The 18,014-nt window shown below is 39.2% G+C and overlaps 1 protein-coding gene across 1 annotated transcript in view; it reads left to right on the top strand.

Annotated features, from left to right (window-relative positions):
* The first annotated feature begins 1,068 nt into the window (after nucleotides 1–1,068).
* The window catches only part of colec12 (collectin sub-family member 12), a 41,140-nt gene continuing 24,194 nt past the window's right edge, over nucleotides 1,069–18,014 (top strand). Inside the window, exons 1-2 of the mRNA XM_023265080.3 lie at nucleotides 1,069–1,518; nucleotides 7,197–7,247. Coding sequence (XP_023120848.1) covers nucleotides 1,512–1,518; nucleotides 7,197–7,247 — 58 coding nt within the window. The 5' untranslated portion in view covers nucleotides 1,069–1,511. The remainder of the gene's footprint in view (nucleotides 1,519–7,196; nucleotides 7,248–18,014) is intronic.

Genomic DNA, 18,014 nt, shown 5'->3' on the forward strand with positions numbered 1-18,014 from the left:
TAGAGTGTACAACAGATTTTTTGGACGGGCAGTATATGTTCTGTAGGTTTAGAGAAAAATTGTCTGTTGATATTTGGTATAAATCAAAATTATGAATTTATTGTCTTACAAAGGACAGATACAGCATGAAACCTTATGTGAAGTATAATTTAAGCAAAACACAGAGATCCATGTGTGCACAGTTACGCATAGGAACATTACCATTAGTTTTAGAGACTGGAAGGTTTAAAGCTACTCCAGAAAAAGACAGACTTTGTTTCCTGTGTAATTTAGGTGAAGTTGAGAATGAGGTTGATTTTATGTTTTACTGTCCTGTATACGAAGATATCAGGGAGGTGCTTTTCAGTAAGATGTCCTCTGTTTATGCGGATTTCTCTTGGTTGGACGACCATGAAAAAACTTGAGTTATGTTTTAGAAAGGGATCCTTTTCATGGCTGAATTTCTTTGCAAGGCCTGGGATAAAAGGCAACATATTTTGTTTGAGGACTGAGCAGCAGAATAATGTGTGTTTTGGATGTATTGTTGCAATGCCAGTATGTTGGTTTCTTGTAAACCCACAAGGGCTGGGCACACTTGTGTGCATGACAGGAAAATAAATGAATCGATCATAAATGATCGAGAGAATGGTAAAAAAGGAAACAGCAAAGCAAGATAGTAAAAGACACTATCAGACATACTGTAAGAAAATAAATACATTTAAATGAGGTTGACTCCATGCTTACAGCCTTGCAAAGTACAATGAGATGACAAGTTTTGGGTTTAGTAAATAAAAAATCTCCCCAAACACGTGCAGTATCTGCTGTAAAGGGTATGCTTGATCACAATATGTCCAGACAATGACCCACCACCCACATGTTGCACCAACAGCTGTAGTCTGCTCCTCTGTATGACTGTTGATTTGCTGAACAAGTTCAACAGTGCTGTCTAGTGTCACTACTCCTTATTAGCGTAAATGTGTGCAAAAGTAAAAGCACTGAGTGCACACAGTGAACAGCCAGGGGTGCAGACGGTGCGCACAGATGTGAGGAACACGTGGTTTCTCCACTCAGCCCTACAGACTCACCACTTCCTCTCACGTACCAGCAGAGTGCTGAGCTGGACCTGGATACAGCCTCAGCTCAGCATCTCTCCAGACAGCCACATAAATAAGAAGATAACATAATGATACGGTTTTTTCTCCTCTTGCTCTTGTAACTCCTACTTTCATCCCCCGCCTTCAGAAAAGTGCATTCCCTTTTTTTTTTCTCTGTCTCGCTGCAGCACTAAAAGTTACCTGCGCTGAAGGAGGGCGTCCCCAGAGTGCAGAGCTACGGATGGAGCTCTGAGTTCTTTTTTTTTTTCTTTAAGTATTATTATTAATCTGTACCCCACAACAAACTGAGAGCCCTGGGATACCCGCAGACTGACGGTGTCGTGGCGCTTAACCGGAGCTTTGGGGCAAATGCCACTGCGATGCTGTGGATGTGACTTCAAACAAGAGCTTCTCAACGGCACAGTCCTGTAAAGCACAATGAAAGGTAGGATCAATTAGAAGCAAATGAGATCCGAGATACTGAAAATACGTGAAGCGCATGCACTTGCGACAAGTGTTGACAGTTTTGGTGTGTTTTGTGCACATTCAACATTCCTCTCGCTCTTTCTTTGTCACTTTTCTGCGCTCTTTCTCTCAGTCTGGGTCGGGAGGAATGCGTGGGCTACAACTCGCGTCTGACATCTGGTTTCAATTAAGGCTCTCTGTTTGGGATTGTTTTGCATCTGTCCGCTGCTGCACATCAAACACTAACCTACACTGGGAGACTTATTCCAAACAGAGGCAGAAACAGGATTTATCCAAACACTGTGTTTTCAGTCTCTTTTTGCGCTTTAATAATAATAATAATAATAATAATAATAATAATAGTAATAATAATAATAATAATAAACTTCTTCTTTTAAACTGCTTTCCGCCTGTTAACTAGTTACATTTGAGGACTTGCGTTGGAATAAACGTTTGTCTTGGCTCAAAGAAATTAAAAGTAGTGAAGGAAACACTGAGTCAGAGCTGGGAGGCGAACATGAAAAGCTTTATTGTGGTGCGCACTGGCGCGCTCCTGCGCTCAACCGGACACTAAATCCAAAGACTGGCTCTGGACACACTGCATGAAAGACAGCAGAGGAAAGTGTATAAATCAAAGCGGTCACTGGGTGACAGATCAGAATTTTAAATAAGGTTTCTATTAAGTTTGATTCCCATGCGGAGATGTGATGTTTTTGACTTCAGTCTTGTCATTATCACCTACAATCACCACACTCCAGAGGTCAGATGGTCCCTGAATAAACACCGCATCACTCCTGCCACCGTGTGGTCTGTTTGAGAAGGCTGCCACTTGGGAGCGTCTCTGCTCATATAATAAACCCTGGATGTTATTGTGGACTGTTGACTTCTCCAGGGTGTCCCCTGCCTTCAGCTGGAATAGACTGCAGCCCCCCATGACCCTACAGAAGATGAAGCAGTGTATAGATAATGGATGGATGGATGGACGTTTCTATGCTGAAAGAATGTAAAGTGATTTACAGTGTGTGTGTTTCAACAAGATTTCCTCTTATGTTACACACTTCCTGCACAGTGAGAACATAACGCATATGCTACCATTCAAAGATTTGGGGTCACTTAGAAATGTCCTTATTTTTGAAAGGAAAGCAGTTTTTCGATGAAGATAATATTAAATGAATCAGAAGCACAGCTGACACATTGTTAATGTGGTAAATGACTATTCTAGCTGGAAACAGCTGGTTTTTAATGGAATATCTCCATAGAGGTACAGAGGAACATTTCCAGCAACCATCACTCCTGTGTTCTAATGCTACATTGTGTTAGCTAATGGTGTTGAAAGACTAATTGATGATTAGAAAACCTTTGTGCAATTATATTATATTAGTTTTCCCAAACTTTTGAATGGTGATGTATTTCTGTGTTTAATATGCTCAAAACAAGAGACAAGCCTCTGTTAGAGTTCTTGTTGTGTCTATGAGTAAACATTATGGTGGATTTTCAAGTTTCTTTTAACTTTTCTGTGAATGGGGAGTGAATGTGTGTGTTCTAAATATTGAGGGGAACATCCTTCCTTAAATGTACACCTATGCATGTGGAAGCACTATGGGTAAAATCTTTGCTATAATACATTATCTGCAGTTTTCTAAAAAATAAAATAAAATAAAATTGATGAGGAGAAATTAGTTCATGAATTGTTATTGCATGAACACAATAAGTAAGAATGTATGACAATTACAAATGAAGGTTATGTACCATCATAAGAGCAAAGATCATGTAAAAATCCATAAACACCAGAAAGTAATTACTTTATGCTCCAGTTACATGTTGACCTGAACCACCAAGTTCCTAGACAAAAAAAAATAACAAGGCACAAAACCGACCACAAACAGCAAATTGTTGTTTACACTTTGGCTTTTGTATTGATGAAAGAAACAACATATAACAGACAGACACATGAAAATCTCAGTAATGAAAAACACATTTGTGCTCAGTTAAAAACTGCAACCAAACAAATTTTACATCCACTCAAAGTCTCACAATCTGAAGCCAAATGATTTTCAGAAACTAAATCTGAACATCTAAATCACTGGATATATCATAGTTTCAGTAACAAAAATGTACCAGTTTAATGCCTATGACACAGAGTCGTGGAAATGAGCACTGGTACCATGAGTGTGCTTTTTTTTTCTCAGTGTTTTAGAAAGTGCATTTTGTGTAAGGGGCTGCACAGTGGCTTGGCGGTTAGCACTTTCACCTTGTAGCAAGAAGATCCCCGGTCTGCGTCCCAGCCTTCCTGGGATCTTTCTGCATGGAGTTTACATGTTCTCCTTGTGCATGCGTGGGTTTTCTCTCAGTACTCCGGCTTCCTCCCACAGTCCAAAAACATGCTGAGGTTCATTGGTGAGTCTAAACAAAAGAAATTTGATGAGGAGAAATGACCATAGGTGTGAGTCTGACTGTTTGTATATGTAGCCCTGTGATAGACTGGTGACCTGTCCAGGGTGTCCCCTGCCTTCACCCTAAGTCAGCTGGGATAGACTCCAGCCCTCCTGTGACCCATCCATTATCTATACACCCTAAGCAGTGTATAGATAATGGATGGATGGATGTGGGGGGAAATTTCCAGGGTCATATCACAATGTGGGACAGGTAGTTGGTCAAACCAAATTATAGCAAATGAAAGATCTCATTTTACCTACATTCTGACTGTAGGTTCATCTTGTACTGTATAAAAACAACATTGGTGCTCACATGTTTTATGTAATAATTTGGACAAATCACATTGCTCATGTTTGTAGTATTCATTGCTTGAGAGTCAAATTCTACTCTGTTCCTCTCGACCTGTAATCTTAATTTCCAACATTTTTCTTTTCTACAGTGCCAGAAAACGGATAAATAGTCATTGTTTCAGTTCCTTGAGTACAGAGAAACTCACATTATGACCCTTGAAAGTTTACTCAAAATGCACTTTCTAAAGTATTCTCCAATGAATGATCAGAAAACAGATTACACATCCAGGTCACCGATGCTTGTCTTTATGACTCTATGGCATAGACATTAAACTGTTGTTGAAACCATGATATATCCCAAGATATTGATGCTTTAAAATTTGTTGTAGTGTGTTGTGGTATCAGTCAACTCATTCAACTTTTTCCCAAAATAGCTAGTACAACCAGAGATATTAAAGGGGTATTTTCTCCTATTTATATTCAATTTTAATAAAGGTGTGCTAAGGAGTATTGTTAGTAAATGTGAATAAAGAGGACAAACGCTAGCATATGCTCAACATTTGCAGTGTACAGGTTAGAATAACACTGAGACACAGTTATAAATTCATTAAACACTAACATTACAGCAACATTAAAGATTCAGCAGATTTATTTTGCATGTGTACTACAAACAGTGGCAATGTTTAGATGAAATGCAGGATCTAACATTGCAGTATTGGGAAATGCACTTAAAATACTGTTGAAAAAAGAACAGTTCTTGTGTAGCTCAAACTTCCAAAGCTATCCACTTTTCAACCAGAGCACAACATGGTGCAATATCTCTTGACCTGGAAATAATGAAACCAGTCTTCACTGTGATCTGTTGCTCGTAATGCTGAGCAATAATTCCTAACTATAATGTTGAGCAATCTATCTGAAGTATCTCATCCTATTACAGCAATACACATCCCAAAATCCAAATCACATGGAGTTTGAGTCACAGATCTATTTTCAAGTCATCCCTTTGGGTAAAATGTGAAGCTCCATTTCCCGGAATGACTCTTGAACTGCCAAACATACCCGCAGTAACATTGCTGGTGTAATAGGACACAATCATGTTGCTTGGAAACATAAACATAAAAAAAAGGTTGTTGGGGGTATTGGGAAAGGCAAATTCCTCAAGAAAGATGGGGTTTCAGATTTTTTACAGCAGTTTAGATTGTTCTTGACATCTCTTAACTCACTCTGCTCTCCATCGTGGGGTCTGCTCAGAGGTCACTGGCATAATCCAACAGTGTGAAAAAAAGGAGTTTACGTAAAAGAGATGAGCTAATCCGAGTGAGATAAGTTGAACCTGAATTTAAGCTGCTAAGAATAGCCAGTAAATAGATTCAGTGGGCTGCAGATACTAATTTTAAACAAGTCCTCTATGATTTTGGGCACATATTCTTTGAAAATAGCCAAAGTTTTAAAGACCCCCTCTGGACAAAATTACATTTTTGACCTTACTAATATGTTCATATGGTATTTTTTTTATGCTGCAAGACATATTATGAGTGCAGTAAGCAGTCAGCACCATGGATGAGGTTTCCACTTTGTCTGCCGATGAAAAAAAACATAGATTCAGACTTTCAGAGTATCATATGTAACTAGAAAAGCACTCAGATAGCGCAGTACTCCGCCAAGCTTGTTCATTCCCCCATTGTCAGAAATGCAGCATTTTTTTTAAAGAAATGCAGCATTTGTCTATTAGTTATTGATGATCAGAAATCACGGCAACATAGAATGTGGCCATTTAATATAGATGTACCCCCAAACAAAATATCCTTGTGCTGAGCACAGACATGTATTATGTATGTGTACATTATGTACAAATATCAAATCGCGTGACCTAAATGTGGCCAATTGTTCCTTGTATCATTTCCAACAGAGAAGTCCTGATAAGTCTGCAGCGTTTGATTTGTAGCAGGATCACAATCATGTGATCATCAGCAGGCAGCTGACGCAGTGTTCGCTTGCTGTTAGTTACAGTGCCGCTGTGCCGCTATCTCACAATGATACAGAAATCTTCAACAAATCCGTGGATCCAGACTATAAGTCGCATCACTGCCAAAATCTAATGAGGTGGTCCTTGTGTCATTTCTGACCTTCCCTGAAAAGTTCATCTAAATCTGTTAATCAGTTTTTGAGTAATGTTGCTAACAGACAGACAGACAGACAGACAGACAGACAGACAAATCAACGCCAATCGTCACGTAACTCCGCCGCGTTCCTTGGCAGAGTAACAAACACAAGGAACCAATCCTGTCAGCTTGCAGTGTGGGACTTTCTTTATCATTACTCTTACTCAGAATCACTTACTGGTTTGGACATCTGCAGCTGAATTACTCCAACACAACTGCCTTACAAGTTGCCAGTGTGTAGTCTAGAGTAGTTTTGCAGTGTTTGAGCAGAGTCATGGGTGAGCTAGTGTGCTCCAACTGCAGCAAGAGGGGACGAGTGAGCAGAGAAAGAGGTGGAGACTTTCTAGATCTGCACATTCTGGAGAGTAGAGTCACATCTAAGGCATTATATGATGGGAAGGGATTCTTTTCATGGAAAAAAGACCTTCTAAATATGTAAGTCTGATACACAGAGATGACTTTTTAGGAGTTTAATCGATGAACAGAGAGGGACATCCTCAATATAAGACTAATCAAATTGAAACTGATTGCAATAGTGAGCTTTCAATAGCATTTTTACAGTCTTCATCAAGATTTCTGAGTTTACAAAAATCCACCAGTGAAGATGTTCATAACTGGAATTTTAGCAAGAGCCTTTTCATTATTTATAGAATTATGTAGTAATGTGAGATAAATGCCTGCTTGCTTTTTCTGTATAACTGCATTATGATCCACTTTGTAGCTCTTTAAACATCAGGTTCACAGTTACTAATGTATTTCTCTCCTTCCAGACGACTTCGCTGATGAGGAGGAGGTGCAGTCCTTTGGATATAAGAGGTTTGGTAAGTATCAGGTGACTTCTTGACTTCCAGCTGTGACCACCTTCACTGCTTCATATTCCTCAGAAATCAGTGATGTCAATCCAAATTATTGCCTGAAGACTATAGTATTTTCCTTGGCTGTAACCCACCTACGGTTTAATCCTCAAGGTTAAATTGAGGCCACACCTCATTTCCCAGAAACAAACTTATTTTTGGCTGCTGCGCTCATTTTTATTTCTCTGCTATAACAACATTGGGGTACAGTAGGAGAGGAAACCGCTGCATTCTGGGTGTTCCTGACCAGCTGATGACTTTGCAACGTTATCGACATCAATGCACTTTTGTTCCACCCAGCACAAAACTATACAAAATAACTTGGTCTAAAACCAAATATTCAGTCTCCATATGGGTCTGCTTATTTCCTTTTTCCTTTATCCCCATATGTATTTGGTTCTCAGGGCCAAATTTTCCAGACAGGTTCATAATCTTACCCACTCATCAGCCAATAAAAATGAAACCCGCTGACCAGATGTTAGTAACTCCACATCTGTGTGAAGCACATTGAAAATATGCAAAACGTACTCCTAAAAATAATTGAGATATTATATGGTAGACTCAAAAGACTATCAGGTGTTAGCACCCATAGCTATTCTAATTTCTTTTCAATATCATTGTTCATAAGCCTTCAGGTAGATATTACCACAATATCTCAGATTTTGTCTCAGAGAAAACTCTTTTAACTGCTAAACAGCATGGCCATAACCATGTGGGTGCTTGGCCTTAAATTTACAATTTTCTAAGTAAGGGTGACTGTTTTAAAACATGGCCAATAATCACATTTCTACAGCCATGTAATATTTTTGTGTGCTCAGTTTTGACTGTTACTGTTGCATAAATATAGATTGTTAAAAATCCATAGAACTTTCTACAGCAACATAGAGTACACTTGATTAGCTGAAGGCAGACTAAGAATTTCAGTAGCAGTAAAAAGAATCCTTAGTTTTGACCTTGGTCTTATGTTTTACTCTGTTTCCATCTTTTTTGGTCTTGTTCATGTATGGTATTAACATGTGTAATGGAAGATGAAACCATAAGTGTAGTCTCAGTACGTGAGATCACACCTGACGTTAGAATGCGTCTCCAAATGCATCTTGGGTGACCACTTGTGATCACTATTTTGTCTCTTGTTATTGCACTTTAATGTGAAAGTGCATATGTGCACGTACACTACTGTTGAAAAGTTTGGGGTCACTTGTCCGTAATTTAGAAAGAAAAGCATGACCACATATTGAGAAAGACTTACAAAATTCACTTAAGTCTAAAAACAAGAGTTAACAACTGTCTTCCAAAAGGTAAACTGCTTTCTCAATGAAGTTTTGAAAGAAACATGTTTTCTTCCCAAGCGGTAGACTGTGACATAATGGGAAGCACTTTCATTTTGAAGGAGCCACAAAGTCTGCATAAGGAGTTGGAAGGGAGGATGGAGGCAGAAGTCAGGGTCAGGATTTTCATCAAGGAGGGAATTCACAGCCCATGAGGGAACATTATTCTGACACTCAAGTTTTGTTTTAGCTCAATGTTTGCTTTCGGTTTTGTCTTACTGTTTAATTGGTTTAGCTACCAAAATTATCTGGTTAGGTTTAGCAAAATATAATGGTTTGGTTGGCACATTTATTGCCATAACTACATATTTTGAGCTTGGTTAAATTTTGGCACCAAATCCACTTGGTCAATTTTATTCTAGCCGGAAACAGCTGATTTTTAATGGAATATCTCCATAGGGGTACAGAGGAACATTTCCAGCAACCATCACTCCTGTGTTCTAATGCTACATTGTGTTAGCTAATGGTGTTGAAAGGCTAATTGATGATTAGAAAACCTTTGTGCAGTTATATGTTAACACATGAATGAAAGTGTGAGTTTTCATGGAAAACAAGAAATTGTGTGGGTGATCCCAAACTTTTGAACAGTGGTGTACTTCTGCTGACACAGGACGTCAGGCGCAGACCACTTCTGAATCTGGTCCAGAGCGATCAGATCTCACTGTGTCGTGGTTACAGCTATACTCAGACCTTGTGTCCACTTGTGATCGAATCACCCAAAAGGCACATTACTACCAGGTGTAAACTATTTCAGTCTATTTCAGACAGCACCAAATGTCTTTTATTTTGTTTTTTTATACACCAAAATACTCTCACATGTTTCTTATATTCAAATCCCCCTGCACCTAAACTACGGCAATTGTCTGTTTGTCTCTGCTGTCCCCTGCTGACCCTCGTCCCTACTGAGGCAGATGGCTGCCCTCTGTGAGGCTGGTTCTGCTGGAAGTTTCTACCCGTTAAAGGGAAGTCGTTTCTCTCCAATGTCACCAGTGTACTACTGTTAGGGGATCTGGATGGATTTGTTGGGTTTTCCAGTCATAATTTTGTAAGGCATTAACTTAATTGTTTATCTAAATAAGTCAGGTAATATGTCATGTATGTTAATTAATCAGATTCATTTACATGATTATTCATTTTGTAGGGTTTTAACCTAAATATTTAATTTAGTTGGGTAAATATGGATCTTGAGTAATACTGTTGGGTCTTAATATTTAAACTTGTTGGGTAAATTCATAACGCCAGTCTTATTCTCAACTGGAAAGCACTTTGGCTCAACAGCTGTAGTTTAAAAGGTGGTGTATAAATAACAGTCACTTGACTTAATGTTGACTATGGACTTGACTTCTGTGTATCCTGCTTTGCCATTGTGTGCCAAAGCAGTACTATGAACATGGTATATAAATACAGTTAGAATAATTGTTACTTTGACACCATTAATGGCTGCCTACATCGATATTTTTCTCTTATTGACAGCAAAGCTGTGAAGAACTCTAGCTGCAGTGTGATATATTAGAGTCTCCTCATCGCTTTCTGCTGCTTCTGTCCCAGGACAGAGATCAAGTTACAACACTTTTGGTCGTCTGGTTTAAGAAGTGTTTTACTATACGTGTGTGTGTGTGTCATCCACGCACTCCTCAGCTGTATGTCAACCAGTGTGACTGCAATAGGAATCTACATTGTGTGTCGCCACAATCACAACACATGTGCACCATCTTACTGCACTACACATGAATGTGTGTGTTGATTTAGATCTCATTACAAGGAGAGGACAGTTTGGATTAACCTGCTTAAAACAAACCATCATTCTTGTCATTTATTGTGTGTGTGTGTGTGTGTGTGTGTGTGTGTGTGTGTGTGTGTGTTTGTGTGTGCGTGTGTGTGTGTGTGTAACCTCACGTTATTTATTCAGAACATCTGGGCTTTTTATGCAGCTGTTTGACCTCTGGTTACCAAGCAGCTATATGGGAACAGATAAAGATTAAATGAACATTCTACCCAAAAAGACATCTTTGAATATCAAATATCTGCTGTCTTTAGATTTGGAACAAATCAAAACTCATACAGAAACTGCTGAAAATACATAATATAATGTATCAGAAGCTCCTTGACAAAGGTTCGCCATGTCTCAGGAACTTACCTGAGACATGGGAGAATGGTGGTGGAAGCACTGTCTTACCTGTTGCTCCAAAAACCTCCAAGACATACAGTTAGCATATGACATACATCCTTTTCAGACTCGCCAAGCCATTAATTGACCCATGATGTCGCTTATCTAAGCTTCAACAAGTGTTGTTTTTCTGTTTAATGATTCATTTTCGGAAATACACTTACGTACATGTGTACTGCGAGTTAGGTGAAACCATTAATACTACGCTAATGTCTGTGTATAAAGTGTGGACCTGGAGCTAGGAGGCAATTAGCCTAGCTTAGCATAAAGGTTGGAAGCCGAGGGAAACATCCAGCCTGGACACTTTATCAATCCTTCCAGCACTTTAATGTGGTGACTTGATCAGTAGGAAGTCACTATACCTGATTGAGATTCATGTAAAAATAGCTGAGGCAGGTTTTATGGAGCTGATGCTGACACAGATTTTAGGAGTAAAAGGAAAAAAAATAGTGTCATTGTTTATTTCACTAACTTTTTATCAGCACATTTTACGAACTACTTAGCAACTAACCATGAAAACAGGATTTGATCTCATGCCTGCTGCTCAGCTGTGATATGCACTCTGCTGCATGTGCTGCAGATTTATTGTGAACAATGCAGTTGCTGCTCTACTGAACAAGCAATGTAATGACAGCATATCTAAAACAAGAAAAGCACTCAGAGAGCGCAGTACTCTGCCAAGGCCACTCAGTCATTGTATGATTTCAATCATCACCCTTGTTATCATTGTTACAGTGACACCATGACACTATCTCCCAATGATACAGAAATCTTTAACAAATCCGTGGATCCAGACTGTCAGCCCCATCACTCCCAAAATCTAATCGGTTGGTCCTTGTGTCATTTCTGACTTTCCCTGAAAATTTCATCCAAATTCGTTTTTTCGTTTTTGAGTAATGTTACACACAGACAGAGAAATGTACCACGATCGTCACATAACTCCGCCACATTCCTTGGCGGAGTAATAACCCAAGCATCTTTTTCATGCATTATGTCCTGTCAGAAAGTTTCCATATTTGCATATTGTATCAGACAACATGTATGCTGGTACAGATGTATCATTGTGCTGCTCTGTTTGTGCACCCATTAAACAAACAAGATTAAACCTGTCAATTAATGAGCTTTAGATGGCAAAAGGAGATATTTTGTTGTAAGCGAACCACCTCCTGCTGCAACTCAAAATGTTGTGAAAGTGGTATCAACCTTCTCATCTCTCACCAAAAAGGGGCACTCTCCAAAATGTTGAACTTGTCCTTTAACTAGTCTAGCACACATCCTCGTGCTTTGGCAGACAAGTATGTGGTAGGATGTCTTCAGTGAGTAGAGGAATAAGGTCCTTGACTCATTTTGACATCCGCTTTCCACAAGAGGTCTATTATCCCACTGAGAGTGTGTCCAAACCTGAGAAATTGCTGAGCAGCTTCCTGTGTCCATACTGGAAGTTTATTCAGTGCAAACTTATATACTCAGAAAGAGGGAGAGGTGGAGTATGCAGCATGGGCCTTCAGGGTCCAGGTCTGGGCTGTGCTGTGTCAGCAATGTGCCAAGGAGAGACAGCGAAGAGGGGGATGGAAAAAGGGAAAACTCTAACCTCAAGAGGACATGATTTCACAAAAAAAGTTGTATACATACATACATACATACATACATACATAAATATATATATACACACACACACACACACACACACACACACACACACACACACACACACACACACACACACACACACGTCTTTATGCAACAGCTTCTTTTATTATATTTTCATCTGTCAGTGCCCAGTCATTGTTTTTGCTTTTGGTAATCTGCTTTTATTTTTGTTTGATTCAAGAGGGAAACATTTGTCAGAGGTTTTATTTTGAGCTGAGGGGTCGCATTCCTTGCCTGACTTATTTTTGGGAGCAGAACAGCAAGTGGTTTTAATTTACAGGGACTTTATTACCAGAAAAGAATGTTTTCAGAATGCCTGCCTGTTACTTACAACCCCCTCCAGGGCATGCATGCATGCCATTTGTGTGCTGTTGTCCTAATGAAAGATTACTTGCTCGTGTTTTCAATAAAGAGGAGAGTGGAACAAAAACATTAAAGAACTACAGAGAAGGAGAAAAAGTTAACAACAGGGTATCAAAAGGAGCAAGAATGACAGATATAGAATACAAAACACTGCTGGATTGACTCGTAGTTGATTTGATTCTAGACCTACAAAGTCTGCAGGAGCAGTCTGTGACTGGTCCCAGGATGGTGGGTCAATCCTGGATGGACCAATGACAGGCAGGCGGGAAAAGATCCCAGACAGGGCAGAAATTGCTGCATCCTGGTGGGGGCCAGCGTAAAACATGCCACAGGGATTTCTGCTCAGGGCTTTGGAGGGGGGCTGGTGTAGGTCAGCTGCAGGTCAACTGAACAGACCCCTTCACTCCAGAGTCTCAAGATTAAGTCTTGACTTAATGCAGGTGTAAATGGCTCAAACGCAGACAGTGATAAGAACAAGGCTAATAATGTCTGTTGCCTGCAGCACGTCTTCCTTGACGGGAATGGCATGTGTTCACACAGTGGAAATTTTTTGCAAGTCATCATGTCTTCACCTGACACATAATTGTCCATGCTGCTGAACACAGGACTGACTAACCATAAAATATCATGTGTTAAACATTTTGAAACACAAAACCCACTGTACACAGTGTCCCTAAGGTCTGGACACATCGAAATCTCATTAACTGTATTTTTTTGCCTCCACAAATTAAATATGTCGGAAGAAGAAAGAGTTGAAGTGGTACTTCTAGATGGACATGAAGGATGGAGATATTGAAAGATAGGATTGGGATTAGGTAAGTGATTTTTGAGGCTAGCGTGAATTTCAGCCATGACCAGTTCTTTAGTTTCGGCTGATACATTTGGTCTTATAGGATGGGGTTTGTCCATGACAGGAAACTTTTTAACCACCTTCGCCATTGTGGAAAAGCCAAGTGGAATCCTCCTTGGATGATTTGTATTAAATTCATCTACTATCTTTTGATATGTCCATCCTTCATGTCCACTGAGACGTACTGGCTCAACTCTTTCTTCTTTCAACAAAGTCATATTTTATCTGTGGAGGCAAAAAAAAAAAAAAAAATAGAGGTAATGAGATTTCCTATGTGGCCAGACTTTAGAGACACCCTGTAGATTTGAAAGTCATGTCATTAAAAAAAAAATACACCATTTATCAAGGCCAGAAACTGCATAAACAGAAAGAGTCATTAGATGTTCACCCTTCTTATGGTCCTTGAACTACTCATGTCTTGCTGTTTTTGTCAAAAAACAACTAAATCTAAGCTTAAAATCATGCTGTTTAATGAAAATTATTTTATTTGACATGTCTCATTTAAAAACTTGCCCAAAGTACACTGCTTACACTTTACAGATTATTTCTGTGCTCATTTGCACAGTGATTGTGGCATTAGTGACCGAGCTGCAGCCAGTTTATGTGACAGAAATTCATGGACTTTTTGATTGAACTGGACTGAATTGCAGGCTGTGTTAGTGTGATAGTGCAGATATAAGTGTGGAAACCAATACAAATTTTAAATAGTGAAATATCTGACAGTTGGAAAAACATTTTATATGTTGGCTCCCATTAAAAAAACAAAAAACAATCAAAGATATCCAACTTTAGTTTTTATTTAAAAAAAAAAATCTGACATAACTGTGTTATACAGCACAGAAGACTGTGACATAATAGGAAGCATTTTCAGTTTGAAGGAGCCACAAAGTCTGCATAAGGAGTTGGAAGGGAGGATGGAGGCAGAAGTCAGGGTCAGGATTTTCACCAAGGAGGGAATTCACAGCCCATGAGGGACCATTATTCTGACACTCAAGTTTTGTTTTAGCTCATTGTTTCCTTTTGGTTTTGACCCACTGCTTGGTTGGGTTTAGCTACCAAAATTATATGATTAGGTTTAGCAAAATATAATGGTTTGATTGGCAGTTTCACTGCCATTACTACATGATTTGAGCTTGGTTAAATTTTGGCACAAAATCCACTTGGTCAGTTTTAGGAAAATAGCACAGTTTGGGTTGAAATATGACTCTTTCACAACATGATTGGTAACCCAGAAAATGAAGGAAAAACTGTAGGATGACAAGTCCCGCCTCATCTTATATATGACTGGTTTGTTCAACAGGAAGGACAGCATGATAAAACCAGAAAAGCACTCACAGAGCGCAGTCCTCCACCAAGGCTGTTCATTCCCCCATATGGCATTGTCAGAAATGCAGCATTTTTTTGTTAGAAATGCAGCATTTGTTTATGAGTTATTGATGACCAGAAATCACAGCAACAAAGATTTAATATAGATTACTAACAAAATGACCTTGTGCTGCACAGACGTGTGTTATGCTTGTGTACATTATGTACGGATACCGAATCACGTGACCTAAATATGTAGCAGGCAGTGGGAATTGATGGGACTCAGAAACACTCCTACAATTTAATCAGTTGTTCTTTGTATCATTTCTGATGGATAAGTTCTGATAAGTCCGCAGCAGTGGATTTGTAGTAGGATCACAATCATGTGATCGTCAGCAGGCTGCTGACATAGTGTTCACTTGTAGTCCAATTTACAGTGATACCATGCCGCTATCTCGCAATGATACAGAAATGATTAGTAAATCCGTAGATCCAGACTAGAAGTTGCATCACTGCCACAATCTAATGAGGTGGTCCTTGTGTCATTTCTGACCTTCCCTGAAAATTTCATGTAAATCTGTTAATCCGTTTTTGGGTAATGTTGCTAACAGACAGACAGACAGTCAGACAAACCACATAACTCCGCAGCGTTCCTTGGCGGAGTATTAAATAGCAAAAATATATTGATTTGAGATGTATTTGTAGTACGCCACATTAAGACATGATCTGGCAGAAAATATATTTTCCTTAAATCCTAAGTAAGAATGCAATTTAGTTATTTAAAAAATGTAATTTTTGGGAGATAGCATTAGAGTGTTGAATTAACATTTGCAAGAAACAGCAGTGATGCAGTGCTAAGCATATATGTATGCAAATAATAAGAGTACCACATTGTTAACATGGACTCTTTGGATCAGAGATTGGATGTGTCCATACAGGATTGGACAATATGAGAAATGTGTCAATGAAGTGACAATGAAGGCTCCATTTGTTATCAGGCTTGGAGATCAAAATGCATTCCAGCTGCCTTGACTCCCATCTTTTCTAGCAGCCGTGCATTAGATACATACAGTGCAGACATTGCTATGCAGACATGAGAGAAGGAGTTACACTTAACACAGTGAAGAAGGATCTCAGATATAAAACATGACGTTTCTGGAATTGCAGTGGAGCTTCTGTCAGTGAGCGTTTTTTATAGACATAGTCGTTTTGACTGAAATTGGCCAAACCACCTCATCAAACTTCTTCACACCACTCTGTGCTACTTGTCCTCAAGGGATACGTTGGTCAGTTTTAACGACACGCCTGAAACCAGCTGTCATCTGATAGGGTGTCGTCTCTCACATAATGGATGTTTGTCAAGCTCCACGTTCACAGCAGGTTTAGGCTCAGTCACAAGAATAACACTCACAATATTGGAAGTGTCAGACTCCATTTTCTGTCAGAAGTCTGAGACGGGCTGGGTGAAGAAGTTCTGTACATATCTCAGCATCGGTGTTATAACTCCTTTGGCTCCAAACACTGCCAACACCAACCTCACTGCTTCCTGTCTTTGAAAAAGAGCAGAAAAGCTCAAATGAAAAATGTGTATTTTTCTTTGTCTTGCTGTGAGTCACAACGTTGCTCCCTATCCAAGTCTCACCCGGCTGTGCTGCTTTTGTCTCTTTGACTGTGCTTACATTGGCCTCAGACCAGCACGCTGCTTAGTGTTTTTCTTGTTTATGCTTTAATACTTGTACTTTTGGAGATGCTGAAAAATGTCTGAATGTTACGCAAAGAAGCCAGCCATTTACAGTTTTTCCATTTACTCAGCTCTCAAGTGTTTTAAATGACCGTTTCAAGTCAGGCATGTGTTTGTATATCCACATCTGTACATCTGCTGCAAAGGAAACTATCAGAACCTCAGGCTGCCTGGGCCTACTTACTGCAGCTTTTATGTTTGCAGGACTGACTGCACACTGTTCAGTGGTTCAGTATAAAAGTTCACTGTTCGTTCACCTACATTACTTAAAATCGGATTTTCTCACTTATAAAAGTCAGACCACTTCAAGTTTTGAGATGTCTGTCTTATTAATGCAGTGCAGGTGAATGGCTGGAGCTTAAACTTTCAGAGAAAACCCTTTAAAACATTCAGAAATCTTTACATATTACCGCTCAAATGTTTGGAGTCACATAGAAATGCCCTTATTTTTGAAAGAAAAGCATTTTTTTTCAATGAAGAGAGCATTAAATGAATCAGAAATACAGAATAGACATTGCTAATGTTTAATTGACTTGTTTAGCTGGAAACGGCTGATTTTCAGTGGAATACCTACATAGAGGTACAGAGGAACATTTCCAGCAACCATCACTCCTGTGTTCTAATGCTACATTGTGTTAGCTAATCATGTTGAAAGGCTAATTGATAGTTAGAAAACCCTTGTGCAGTTATGTTAGCACATGAATAAAAGTGTGAGTTTTCATGGAAAACATGAAATTGTCTGGTTGACCCCAAACTTTTGAATGGTAGTGTACCTGAAAGTATAATTCTATCTTCAATCCCATTGGAATGAATTCTGTGGGAAAAACTGAACAAAAATTCCATACAGTGCCACTGATTTCAAGTTGATGGACTGATTTAGATAACAAATGATGAACAACATGCAGATTTTTGGATCTGAGGGTTTGATCTTTACTGAGTTGCACCACTGTACTTCGAAAGACTGTTAACAGTGAAGTCTGTGGACTACCCTGCTGAGGAAACTGTTTCTGGAAAGGACCATTCTGGCCGTTAAGTCAAGTGTAAAATATTTTCAAATTTTCATGAGCTTAAATTAATAATAAACTTAATTGTCCATCCATCCTTTCACTATCTGGTCTGATATTGTGTCATGGCAGCCATTTTTATTTTCAGCCGACCCAGATATTGTTAGACTTTACTTCTTTGCTGTGCATAGCACAATTTCACAACACAAGTCATCTCAAGCCACTTTACATGGCAAAGTGAAGACATTACAGTATTGTATTATTGATGGAAACACAACAAATCCAAGCAACTGTCTTTGAGTAAACTCGTCTGAGACAGTGGGAGA

Source organism: Amphiprion ocellaris, chromosome 10 (genome assembly GCF_022539595.1).
Source record: "Amphiprion ocellaris isolate individual 3 ecotype Okinawa chromosome 10, ASM2253959v1, whole genome shotgun sequence".
Classification (NCBI taxonomy): Eukaryota; Metazoa; Chordata; class Actinopteri; family Pomacentridae; genus Amphiprion; species Amphiprion ocellaris.